Source organism: Molothrus aeneus, chromosome 3 (genome assembly GCF_037042795.1).
Source record: "Molothrus aeneus isolate 106 chromosome 3, BPBGC_Maene_1.0, whole genome shotgun sequence".
Lineage (NCBI taxonomy): Eukaryota > Metazoa > Chordata > Aves > Passeriformes > Icteridae > Molothrus > Molothrus aeneus.
This window is the reverse complement of record NC_089648.1, coordinates 14,364,072-14,377,150: the sequence shown is the minus strand read 5'-3', so window position 1 is coordinate 14,377,150 and position 13,079 is coordinate 14,364,072. Positions and strand designations below refer to the sequence as shown.

Genomic DNA, 13,079 nt, shown 5'->3' with positions numbered 1-13,079 from the left:
CTTGCCTTCAATGTGTTCATCACTCCCCTGAGCTTCCTGGAAAGCAAGTTAAAAGGTTTTGCTATATTTTGGGACAGATGACTGGAGCCCTGTGAATTTGGCACCTTTTTTGGTCAAAGTCCTGAAGTTCAGCAAGAGAAGCATTCTAGTATAGCTTCAAGTAGGCATCCACATACACACCAGCTGGTTTTACGGGACTTTTCAGGAGGACTTTGTGGATGTGCCCTCTATAACTCTAATGCCCTGGTTTTTGACTGAGCTTGTGTGTTTGTCTGTTGTGAAGAGGCTCCTCTTACAGGAAAAACTGCCAAAGGGGAATCAAACCAAGCATTGCCCAGGCCTTGCCACTGCTGTGTTGAGCTGTGTGCAGACTCAGCTCTCAGCAGCCCTCAGATCTCCTGCTCCCATCACACTGGGGCTGTCTTGGGCAGGGAAATTGCCCTGTGAAGGAAGCTGCTGGCCTCAGGGGAAGCTGCCCTGATGGCCAGGAGGCAGGAGAGCACAGACCTGGTTTGAGCTGGGCTGTGTCACAGAGGAACTGTCTCAGTCCTGCCCAGGAGGCACCTCTACAAGCAGGTGCATCCAGCTGCCACAGGCTGGAGCAGCGCTCTCTGGAGAAGAGGAGGAGGGGGAGCCAGCCTTATGTTGAGGTGTTGGCAGAGGGAGAAGCCACTTTCCTCTGGGGCACAGGAGAGGTGTGCTCCAGGCTATGGGATGCAAGATGGGGCTGAGCAGCCTCAAGTCCCAGCAGTTCAGAGGTTGGGCACTGGGGATGGACCTTGTGAACCTCAGCTGCTGCCCATTTCTACCTCAAAAAACCTCATTACACACACCCCCTTGGCACTTGGAAACTTTCATTCTTGGAGGGTCATCTTGGTCCTTACAGATTCTGCTGAAAGGGGAAGCATTCTTTTTGACAGATTTCTCAGATAAAAATAAAGCACCGATGTGGCAATATTATATCTGAGAACTGTTTCTTGGTAAAGAAAGAATATGGACTCAACTAGTGTGGGATAGAAAAGAGAGCAGAGAGGGAGAAAGAGAGACAGAGGAAGAAATAGAAGACAGGGACAGCATCACTGCCAGGACACAGGGGCATCCCGCCATAAGACATAAATTTCTCATGGATTAATTTTCCTGACACCTCCATTTTTTGCCTCCTTATCACATGGTCCATGTTAAGGTTCCCAGCATGTCTAACAGCCCCTATAGTAATTTTTCACCCTGTGTATAACATATGTTGAGACATAAAAAAAAGTCAAATTGGTTCCTTTCAGGTCCCTTCCCTCTGCCAAAAGGGAGGGCATTCCCACGAGGTGAATTTACTCAGTAGGGCAAAGGGATTCCTGTCTGCCTCTTAGGTACAGTGCCATGTCAGGGCCTTGTGGTGGCACCTGGCATTGGGGAAAAGCTGCCATGGGATTTGTGCTGCTTGTGTGTCTCTTGTTTGTTGGGCACACAGGGAGGGTGAGGTGAGAGTGACCAGAAAAGCACAGATGCTGATCCTGAGTGAAACAGGAGCTCTCCAGGTCATTTGAAGGGGCCACCTTGTATCTTGGCCACAGAGGGCCTAGTGTGAGTTGCAGGTTTCTTCAAAGGCTGAGAAGTGGGTTGTGCATTACAGTGTGTACTGTACCATGTGGTATTTACTGTATTTTTTTGTTAGGAAAATTAATCCACAATGCCAGACGTTTATATTCTAAAAGGAGACAGAGTCCTTCAACTTTATTCAAATAAAGGAAGAGGCCATGGGACATTTCCCATGAGGTCTCTCAAATTGCTGGAGGATGGAGCTTCTCTTTATCCTCATTTCCCTGCTTCATTTTCCTCTTCCCCTTGGCTGAGGTACTTGAGAGGTACAGACTTCCTGAATAGCCTAATACAGAACCCCTTCTAATGTGTACCCTCCCACCCCGTTCCCCCGTTTTTCTTTGTATTGCTGTTCTTTTTCTCTAAGTCCAGGAATTTAGCACAATCTTGGATGAGCAACTGAGTCTGTGTCAATTAGGGGGATTCCTTGGAATTTATGGTTCCTTCCATTGTTTCTTTCATCTATCAGTATCTGGCTTTATCTGCAAGCAGACCCACGGTTTGTTCGTAAAGACACATCCCTCTCATTCCTTTCATTATGGTCCTAGATGTGTTGTGTGCTGTCATTCATGTTTATTGTAGTTTACATATTTTGAATGTATTGCAGAGTATGTACTGCATTATATCATGGTTTCTTGTATAGCTATTGTAGCATATGGTACAGTATTGTATTGTATTCCGCTCTGTATGCATTGTAGGGTTTTATTGTCTTGTGCTCATTATTACCCTGCAGGAGCCAGTTCTTTGCCACCTCATAGGAGCCTCTTTCCCTTGTCAACCTTCATGGTGCCATTTCTCAGGAGCCCTTTAGCCTGCAGCCCCACAGGAGCCCTTTTCCTTGTCAAGCCTGAGGATCCCTTTGAGCGACATTGAGTGACTTTATGCTCAGTTATGTTTCTTACTATCCATGAGTATTTGGTGACTTTTATACTGGGATTTGTTCCACATTCTTTTGTTCTAGCTGGTTTTACGAAGGTCAGTTTTGAAGCTGCAGGAATTCCTGCCTTGTCAGTGGTTTTGAGGAACAGCTGAGGGAGCTGGGTGTGTTTGGCCTGGAGAAGATGGGACTCAGGGATGACGTTATCAGTCTTTACAACTACCTGAAAGGAGGTTGTAGCCACGTGGGGGTTAGTCTCTTCTCCCAGGAAACAGGAAAAGAGGACATAGTCTTAAGCTGCACCAGGGGAGGTTCTGGTTGGACATTAGGAGGAATTTCCTTCAAAAAAAGGGTTAGACATTAGAATAGAGGTGGTGGAGTCACTGTGTCTGGAGGTGTTTCAGGAAAGACTGGCACTCAGTGCCATGGTCTAGTTGATATGGTGGTGTTTGGCCAAAGGCTGGACTCAAGGATCTCAGAGGTCTTTTCCAACATAATTGGGTCTGTGAGTTAGGGTTTATCCTGGCAATGTGGGTTACAGTGCAGCCAATAGGACAGGATCCTAACAGAGTGTATGAGAGAGCAAGATCTCAGTGAGTCTGAGGGACAAGTGTCGATCTTGCCTCAATTCTGCTTTTTTTCTGCTCAATGGTGTGTGCTTTTCTGCACTGGTGGTGCAGAATACTTAGAAAGGGGACAGCCCAAGCATCCAGCATCTGTCACAGCCAACACAGGGAGAGGGAGAATGCAGACACTACAAGCATTGGATAAGTGCCTGGGTACCCAGCTGTCAAAAGCTGAAGCATCTGTTGCTACTTGTTGAAGTCACAGGAATCCTGGGAATACCTACTTGACACCATTCCCATGGTGTTTGATGTGAGCTGATGCAGTTTGTGGTGACACTGTGCTGCAGAGGCAGCAGCTGGAGGGTGCTGTTGCCACGGCAAGGGCTCAAAGAAGAAGGATCACAGCAAAGTCTTAACTCCTGAATGAGTCAGTCAGTCTCTAGGGAAATTTTCTGTGCTGGCTACTTTGATGTATGCTGGCCTGGGATCTTGCAGGTCATCCCCCTTTTGTAGAGGGACAATTGCTTTAATGACACAGCCTTTGTTTTCTCGGTTCCTGTTGCTGAGAATAACTGCTTTTTCTTCTCCTAATGCTCTCTTTCAGGTCACTGTTTTAGCTTCCAGGTGCACCCGGCTTTATGTTTTTCAGCATGAAGGAGCAGAGACTGCATTTTACTCTCAAGTTATTTCTGGAGAAACTGCTGTAGAAGGAAGTGAGGCTATGGTTTTGGAGCTGTGCTGCAGGAGGACAGCTGAGCAGTGATCTGGTGTGGTAGCACCAGTTTTGCATTTGGCAGCAAAAATTTGAGCTAGCAGAACCGAGACATGTATCTGGTTGATTCACTGCATGGTGATCTAAACGCTGCCAAAGGATCTCAGGTCCCACCCACTCCTCATCCATGACACATGGCACAATTCTTGCCATGTGGAGCCCTTATTGCAGCTGTTCCCCTACAGCTTCCAGTAGGCAACTTCCAGTAGGCAGGAGTTGTGCTGGAAAGGCACAACTTTCTCCTCTGAGACAGATGCTGCCTTCTTCCCAGCTTGTGCTTGTTTTTCTCTGTTTACAATCAGAGCTCCAAATAGGTGCAGTCCGTATTCAATTCCCTCTCTAAATGTTGTCCTTTAGTAAGTTGTGAGGGTACAAAAAAAGTCTTTTTGTTCTTTTCTTCCCTGCACAGCTCACATAAGCCCTAGGGAATGTGGGGTCTGGTCCTCTCTCTCAGACCCTTCCCTGCCTGCTCCCCCCTTGCCTGAGGGTGCCACTTGAGTCACAGCCTGTTCCCACTGCCTGCACACTTCAGGAGTATTCGCAATAGTTTTTAAGTGACTTTTGGTCCCCCTGCAAAGCATTGGGCCTCTGCTTGCTGGAGCTCAGTTTGGGAGCAAATACTGTCTCTGAAAGTGCCCTGTTTTGGGCTGTTTGGAGTTGGTGCCAACACAGGCTAAGGGTAATGTGACTGCTTTGGTTTTGGATCAGGGAACAGAACTGTCATCCTTCCTCAATGGGAGTACCCCTCTCTCTGTGGATGCAGCTCACAACAAATGCAGTTGAGGGCAAAGCATGACTTCTGCACTATCCAGAGGTTCAGGCAGCAACAGTGCTTTGCTGCTTGGAGGACTTCAAAATGTCAAAAATGCAGCAGTCCCAAAACCTAAATCCTCAGCAGGGGCTGTGGAGGATGCTGCATTAATATCCTAATTCACAGGAATGAGAACAGTAGTTAGGCCAGACCACAAGAGCTCTCTTGGAGCTCTCAGAGTGATTTCCTGTGTCTTAAAGCAATTCTTTGCCCCAGATTTTGTTCAATACTATATTTCTTGATGGGAATTGGGTTTTTTTATTAACTCGGCCTTAGATAGATTTCCCTAGTGTGGAAATTGTCAGTTGAATTTGTTGCACCAAAACCATGCAGGGAAAACGGGTGGAAGGAGTATCACACACTCTAATAACAGGCAGTAATGTTAGCTAATCCCTTACAACTAGGGCAGGTTTCAGAAGAAACCATGAGATTTCAGGTGAGATTACAAGATTAAGCCTTTTGATAGTGAAATACGTAAACTCTCCGGTCCTTTAAATTTCTGTGGCAGGCTGGAAAACAAATGAATTTAGTATTTACCCCTGTTTAAAACTGACATTTTGAAGGATGATTTCAGTCATTATTTTGCCTAACAGCAAACGATGAAATACTCTTCAACATATATTTAAGAGCAGCTTTGACCATTTTAATGGATTTGAATATCCTTTTGCCCTTTAATTGGTCAATTTTTCTTCAGCAGCAATGGGATCATTCACATTACTCAGTTGGGTAAGAAAGTGATGGCTAAGAGAAGACAAAAAATAATTCAGAATGCTTATACTGAGGTCATATTTTATTTGCTGCTCACTTTAAATTCTCAAATAGACAAGTTATTTACCAAAACCATTGACTCCAAAAGTAAGCACAACCACATACGCATTTGTCATCACAACAGAAAAGATTTTATTACCATACACAGAAGTCTGTTATATCTTATGTGTAGTTGAAATGAGTATGTATTACTGTCACCTGCTTTGTCACAATTATCATTTTAGAAACATCCAAACTGGAGTTGCACTAAATCAGAACAGTAAAAGAGGCACTGCAGAAGGAAAAGCAGAATTCATCTGGAGTTGAGTCATATCTGAGCAGACAATAAGCTTCTCAACTCAACCAGAGGCTGGGTCGCTGAAGCCTAAGCCTGTCTTGCTCCCAGAAAGATGGATGGATCATCTCGGGATCTCCTTGATATTTTGGTGTTGCTTATCCTTTATCGTGAAGGTGCACACAGACTTGGTAAGATGTCTGGTTGGATTTTACCCACCACCATGCTGTAGGTTTATATGGATCCCACTGACAAGCAAGGTAAAACACATGAAACTCCATCTGAATGTAAGAAAACACTTTTTCACTGAGTGAGAGCTGTTGAGCACTGACACTGGTGATCCACAGAGACTGTCAGCATTCCCTGGAGTCAGTCAAAGCCTAGCTGGACACAATCCTGGCTAACATGTGCAGAAGGATGGGCTAGACAATGTGGAGATGTTATTCCCAAGTCCTACAGTTTTGTGATTGATTCTGTGAGGAGCTCAGCATCTCAAGGCAGCAGAAGCTGGCCACAGGGTGCCTGGAGGTGAGGGAGTAGATCCTTTTCATATATATCTGTGACATTTCCAAATGCATAACAGAGTTAAAACTCTCCATAAAAATAAAGAGTGGAATATTGATAAAGCATTCTTAAACAAGGTGTAACAGGAAGAAACTTGAGGTTTTCACTTGACTATGAAGCAGATTTTAGCTTTCAGAGCATGTGCCTTTCATAAGAGCATGCTGTGCGTATTGTCCAATGACAATAGAAAGCTGGTGGTCTGTAGACTTCAAGAAGCTTCATCAGGAAAGGTAAACGGAGAGGTTAAAAAGTGACTGGAAGCAAAATGGGCTTTCTTGGCATCCTTTCTCTTCTGAGCAGAAAGAAAAGGACACCAAATAGCTTAAAGGTACAAGTCATAAGCTCAAAGGTGTTAAGAGGTTTCTCTTAGGAAATAAAGAAGCATTACTGCTAGGGTCAGCACTCAACTTTTCCATCATTGTAGTACACTCTAATGTATTCATAGACTTCTTTGTTCTTATTAAACAACTATAAAATTAGTGTCTACATCCCAAATTGACAGATGTATGAACTGAAGCACAGCATCTTTTCAAGTGTAAGGATTATCCAGCAGACCAGTGAAAAGAATTCTGGTGGGAATGCAAAGTAGGCTGCTTTTTTGAGGGCTCTCACCAGTGAGAGGGTATTCCCACAGTCAAGGAAGAAGCTTCTGACAAGGTATTATTTCCTCTTTGCCCCCTCTCCAAAAAAGGTGAGATTAGAACCTCAGAAAATTTATTGTAGTTTTATGCAGTCTACTTCCTCTGTGATTGCACTTGTTCTCAGGTCCAAATCTATGCTAGATTTGCTTCCCTTATACGTTGTCCTCCATCTGAGTAGCATGATCTTCTTGAAGTACTTCATAGTGTTGTTTTTCACGGTTATGAAACATATGGTGTTTATCATGCTGTTACTCATGGTGATGCACCTGACTATGTAAAAGGCAGTAAGATAATGCTTCTCTTTCACCAAAAGGGTGGGGAAGAAGTCCCGGACAATTGTGAAGCCATAGAAAGGTGCCCAGCAGAGAACATAGGCAGTCAGAATGCACATTAGTACCATAACAGTTTTCCTTCTGCACTGAAGCCTCTTTCTGATTTGTTTCGTCTGAAATCCTGGGACAGTTTTAAACCAAAGCTCCTGAGAGATCCTGGCGTAACACAAGGTCATTGTAATCACAGGTGCTACAAATTCAATGCCAAAGATGAAGAGAAAGTATGATTTATAGTACATCTGCTGGTCAACTGGCCAAATTTGGCCACAAAAAAATTTCTTCTGGTTTTTAACTATAAGCAACACAGTTTCAGTAGCAAAGTATGCAGATGGAATAGCTACAAGTATGGAGATGACCCAGACCAAGGCAATGAGGAAGGTTGCTGTTTGATAATTCATGCGTGGTTTCAGTGGGTGAACAATGGCCAAATACCTAGAACAGAAAAATATATTCAAAATGAAGTCTGAAAACACTGGTCAGAACACACTTCAGAATACAAGCAAACAGAATTGGGCAGGAGGAAATTGCTGTTATTCCTGAGGGGAGAGCCTGAACATACTTGTCTGTAAGGACATAATCATCTGTAAGAACATGTTGTGAAGTAGCAGCCTGGAGCTGAGTTACAATTTTGTATCACAACTTTTCCTTTTAAACAGGAGTAAGAGTTAGAAAAATGCAGTATTACACATCTAGTCAGGTCCAGGGAAGAAAACACAAACATGTAGAATCAGGAAAATGTTTTCCCTAGGCCGAGAGCTACTTAAATAGCTCTTTTTACAAAGAGGTGAAATATAAATCACAATGTTTTTCTTATTTCTGTGGTTATTCTGTGGGTTGCAAAGACCTGAAGGTGATGCTAATGTATGGTTACAGGTGAACATGATTTTAAGCCACCAATAGAATGTGTATCTATTTTCTGCCCATGCAAATCCTTTTTATGTGTATTCTGGAGGTGACTATTGCTTATTCATCTTAAATAGGCAGTATTAAGTAATACGGCAAAGCAGAAAACTTGAGTTAGATATTTGCACTGCTGTAAAGCTGCAAGGTTGTAGTATTCCTGCTAGGGGGAGATTTTTATCAGAGATCCCAGTACAACTGTATTTAACCCAAAGTATTGTTTCAAAAAGTGGAATTTCTCATTCCTTTGGAGTCTATTACATCTATATACATTCAGTATATAGAATAGCATCCCTAAGATATATTTATTCTGAAGTAAAATGGAAAGTCAGCAGCACTTTTCATCAGCCAGTTATTGGAAGCAGATAAATTGTTCATGGCTCTTAATAGTGCAGGGTAAATGTCAGGGGACAGCAAAATGAGTCAGCGTCCTTGTGAAGCAGAAGGTTAACATTTTTAGATCAGGTTCCAGGGAAGTAAGTTGTGGCATAATGTATGTGTATGTATTCATAAATGTGCATATCTGCTCAGCAGAACATTTGACTGGATGGGATTGATCTGTCCAATAGATTCTGGAGGAAGCTTTTGTGGTGGATTTTCTGATTGTCCTTGCTTACCACGGCTGTTACTGTGCAGCGGTTCTGCAGTTCACAAACTGAATTCAGATGAAACTATCCTGGAAGCTGTGCTCCTAAAGTGTACATAAAACACACCAAATGCCAATGGGTGTTTGGTCCAGGGGACCCAGCTAAATATTTGCAGTGTGGATATTAGACCCTTACCACGCACTCTTCTTCTTCAAATGTTGCATTTTTGTAGTGTAGGTGTGGCCTTAAAAATGTGAAATTTCTATTTTTTCATGTGAATAGACATGGATGAAGAAGAAAGAGAGCCCTCCCTAAAGAAAGTCCGCAGTGGGACAGGCTTACTCACTTTACACAGCCGATTCCTTTTAAATGATCTAAACATGGGAAGACTTTTGTTAGGAGTCTGATCCTTTTAGAGACAGAAGTCAACAATCCACATGACATAACATGAAATAGGTGATTGTTAAACAATGGGGTTTCTCTCTGTTTACCAAACCAATAGCTTGCAAAAAAAAAAGATAAATAAAAAAGAAAAGCCATGAAACCAAAACATGGTGTTCTTACATCAAGCTTCAGTGATTAATCTTGTTAATCAGGCCTGTTTTTAAAGATGTGTGGGAAGATATGCTATAAATCTGATTTCTTAGCAGACATAAGGGCGCCATGACCCATTAGTTCATCAGCCTGGGATGCACTGGCAGAGCTTTCCAAGAAAACCTTGTTAAAGCTGAAAAACTGATAGAAAATGGTAATGCATACATGATAGTGTTTAGAAGCTTTACCCTGAGTCCTCAGCTGCTGTTGAAAGCCTATTCTGTTAGATGCTTGTTAAGGATTTGTTTTGTAGGAGCTGATCGTCCCTTTGCCCACACCAAGGAAAACACCTCTGAACTTCTCCAGAGTCTCTTCACAGACTTCCATGCACACCAGGAACAGCTGAATCAGCCATACACAAGCTGTATCTGTACAGCCCTCAGCAGGGCTAACTACTCCTGAGCTGACTTTTGCATCAGGGACTGAAAACTGCAACACTACACTAAAGTTTGAAATGGCACATGAGAGAAATTGGGGAAAAGAAGAGGAAGTGGGCATCACATATGTATGTGCATAGGGTCTACAGAGATGTGTATTGTGTTTGAACATGAAAGAGATCTTGTTATGATGGCCTTTCTGTAAAGAGTTTACTGAGCCAGCCTCTGGCTGTGAGTCAGTCATGTCAGACTTAGGTCAGCACCAGACTGATGCTCAGTGTCTTGGTCTGTCAGACTCCGTGGTGCACGAGGCTGAGAGAAGAGTCTTGAGAAAGGATACAATTAAATTAAATTGTTAAAATTCCTGGAGTAAAAGGCAGGCAGTCTCTCAGGACTGCAGCACAATTAGAAAAAAATTATTCACTGAATGAGTGGTCAGGCATCAAAACATTCTACCCACGGAATAGTTCACAAAAAATGTGGATGTGACACTTGAGGACATGGTTTAGAACTTTGGAAGCTGTGGCTACATCTTTGTGCAGTCATAGCATCCCACTTACCTGTCAACAGCTATAGCCAGGAGAGCATTGGTCGAAACATAGAGGGAGACAGTTCGTAGGTAGTTGACTGAGGCGCAGAGGACATGGCCGTGCTCCCAGGACAGCTGCTGCACCACATAGTAGTCCATCTCAAAGGGGCAGCACACAATAGCCACGATGAAGTCTGAGATGGCCAGGTTGGCAATCAGCAGGTTGGTGAGGTTTCGCAGCTTCTTGTAGCGGGCAAGAGCAGCAATGAAGATGAAGTTGCCAATGCCACAAACCAGCATGATGCCAACCAGAGCAACCCCAATCACAATTTTGGCTGTGAAGAAGGTATGGGTTTTGGTTATGTCTTCTTCACTGTCCAGTGGCAGGTCATAATCACTGTAAGTGAAATTGAAAGGGAAAGAGAAGTTTCTCAAAGAGGTGAAATCCCCATTATGGATGTTGTAGATTGAAGCAAAATTGAGGTGCGCGGTAGCATTTAGGTTGCGTTCAGTTTGCTCCATGGCCATGTCTGTCTTCTTTTGGCATGTGCAGCTTGGCTGGCACTCAGTGTTGTGTTAGCCCAGTGTGGCAGGGCACAAGAGTGGCAGGTGAGAGACCTCACCCAAAGCTTCCTTTTGAGCAGTGAGTAACCTTGTCTTTGTCCCAGAAGATTATAGGACAACAGCCTCATTTATCTTCTTCTGTGGGAACAAAAAGAGGAAAATGTTTCCTGAAAGGAAATTACAGCAAAAGTACTCATCTTGAAGGAAAGCAATAGCCACCTCATTGCCCACAGATCTGTTGCGGCATGTGCACAGAAGGAAGAAATACCCTGTGAAGGGATGCTTCTGTTCTCACAAAATAAATGCTTCTAGTTGCTTCATGCACTGTTTGTTACAGCAGTTACAGTTTTATTTACCAACAATGAAATTTTCACCTGGCAGTGAAATGACAGTCTAGGAGGAATGTAAAATCGAGTTTAAAACTCTACCAGCCCGCAAGCCCATGGTGCTGTCATCATCGTGCAAGGTAAAAGACACTAAAGTGACAACTCAGTGTGCTGTAAAGCATTTTATGTGCCTTTTGGACAAAGTTTATGCTTTATTCTCATTATTTCACAGGGATGTGGTAGAGGACAATGAGAAGAGAACTGATGTTATTGCTTCTAAATACATTTCTTAAGTAGAGTAAGAGTTGAAGTAAGAGTTGCAAAGGCCCAAGAAAATACTAAATCCAGCACTTCCCTTTTGGCAACCATTAATTGAGTACAGGACAAAATTTTTCCACCAGCATAATCCATTATCACTTCTGTCAAACAGGTTTGGCAGAACTCTGCCAATTTGCAAAGACAATAATTTTGTCCCATGAACTTGTAGAGCTTAGCTGTGAAGGCAAATCTGCCATTCACAGGGAAAGTGTTTCCACAGAGAGTGAAAGGTGAAAGATAAAATCTTCTGTAAGCAAGACAGAGTACCTTGCATTTTTGATGCTGGGGAGGAACAGGCTCCCCTCTTTGTACTGCCAGTTGTACCAAATATAAAAAAAAAAAATTTTTTTTCCCACACAGATGGGAAAAAAACCATTTCATCTACTCCTTATTTTTGCCTCTCTGCATCAAAATGCTGAGAGGGCATCTTCTTGTATCTTCCCATGGTCCATCTAGGAATCTTCACACCAGACTCTTAGCTGTCAGGACAGTCTCACCTCATCCAAGCAGAGGATCAGGGAGCATTACTGCTTTTTCTGCCCTGAAGCAGTAAGTCCTCGGGGTGTGAAATGCTACTGAACGAAGCAAGTCACGGCTACAAAGAGTAATCTGCATAGTGGAGCTGCTGCTCCCTTCTTTCCCTGGAACCACGCTCAGACCCTGATGTACTGACACTTAACAAATATCTGTCAGAAACTCTGTTTTACAGCTTTGGTCACCACATTGTTTTTTAAACTGAGCATTGCAGAACAGAATAACAAAAAGCCAAAGCCTGAAATGAAACAGTTCTGACAAGGGACTGCTTCAGGAGACACCTCCACAGCTGCCTGGAAAGGTAAACATTCATTTAAGAGAAGTGCTAAATAAACTCTCGGATGCAAAATCTGTTGGCCAAAGGAAGGGGCAGTATCTGTGTCAGATTCCACTGCTAAATACCAAAAGATCTGTAAAATAAATACAGACAACACAACCATCTACAAACTGACATAACACTATCAGCAAAGTGTACCTGCAGTTGTGCTCATCATCTTGGAGGTCTCAGGCATCCTGAGAGAGAGCCAGGTTTCTTCTCTGGTGAGAGCGCCGCCAGGTTTCTCCTCTGCATGTGCTGCTGTTACTGGAGGAGAGAAAGGATCACTGGAAGTAGCGCAAGGACTCCACTGAGTGCTGCTTTCTCTCCCATTAGGTTAGCCCTGTGCTCAGGGGAGGATGGCTCCTCTGCCTCTGTGCCTGCATCCAAAGCCTTTGCTCAGTGGGAGGCACCTTGAAGCTGTCCGTGCATTTCTGATTTTAAAGAGGCAGCACGATCTGAAGACAATAGACCACAGCCCTTTTGGGGTTCCTCTGCCTTAAACCCCCTGAAATGCAGGAATGGAATTGGCAGAGTGTCTTTGTTAGCAAGCCTGAGCATGGGACATATAAACCCTGGTCTGCCCTTGCTCTTTGGGTTTTGCCTGTGCTAAGCAGTAGCAGCCTGCACATGATGTCCCACAGAAACAAAATACAAACCTCCCCCTGGAAAGTAGGGGGAGAAAGGAGGGTGATGTGCTTTCCTGGGAGCCTTTCTCTGTGTGTCTCTGGCTATTGTCTTTTGGAGTGCAGCTGCAGTAGCTCCAGCAGGAGAGACACACAGTGAATAGCTGTAAATCAGAGGACCCCTGACAGCTTTCCTTGCCCTCTCAGGGAATT

At 43.7% G+C, this 13,079-nt stretch overlaps 1 protein-coding gene across 1 annotated transcript; it reads right to left on the bottom strand.

Moving 5' to 3' along the window:
• Positions 1 to 5,394: 5,394 nt before the first annotated feature.
• Positions 5,395 to 12,452, bottom strand: PROKR1 (prokineticin receptor 1). The gene is made up of 3 exons (XM_066547805.1): positions 12,400 to 12,452; positions 10,214 to 10,884; positions 5,395 to 7,627 (listed from the first exon to the last, which is right to left on the bottom strand). Exons 2-3 carry the CDS (start codon positions 10,708 to 10,710, stop codon positions 6,937 to 6,939), a joined length of 1,188 nt encoding a protein of 395 aa, XP_066403902.1. The 5' UTR covers positions 10,711 to 10,884; positions 12,400 to 12,452; the 3' UTR covers positions 5,395 to 6,936.
• Positions 12,453 to 13,079: the final 627 nt, after the last annotated feature.

Bases quoted from the DNA above. Each gene is read 5' to 3' on its own strand.
- PROKR1 (XM_066547805.1), bottom strand. From the start codon at position 10,710: ATGGCCATGGAGCAAACTGAACGCAACCTAAATGCTACCGCGCACCTC. The intron at 7,628-10,213 runs GTAAGTGGGATG...TTTCTGTTCTAG, and splicing joins CTGGCTATAGCTGTTGACAG to GTATTTGGCCATTGTTCACC.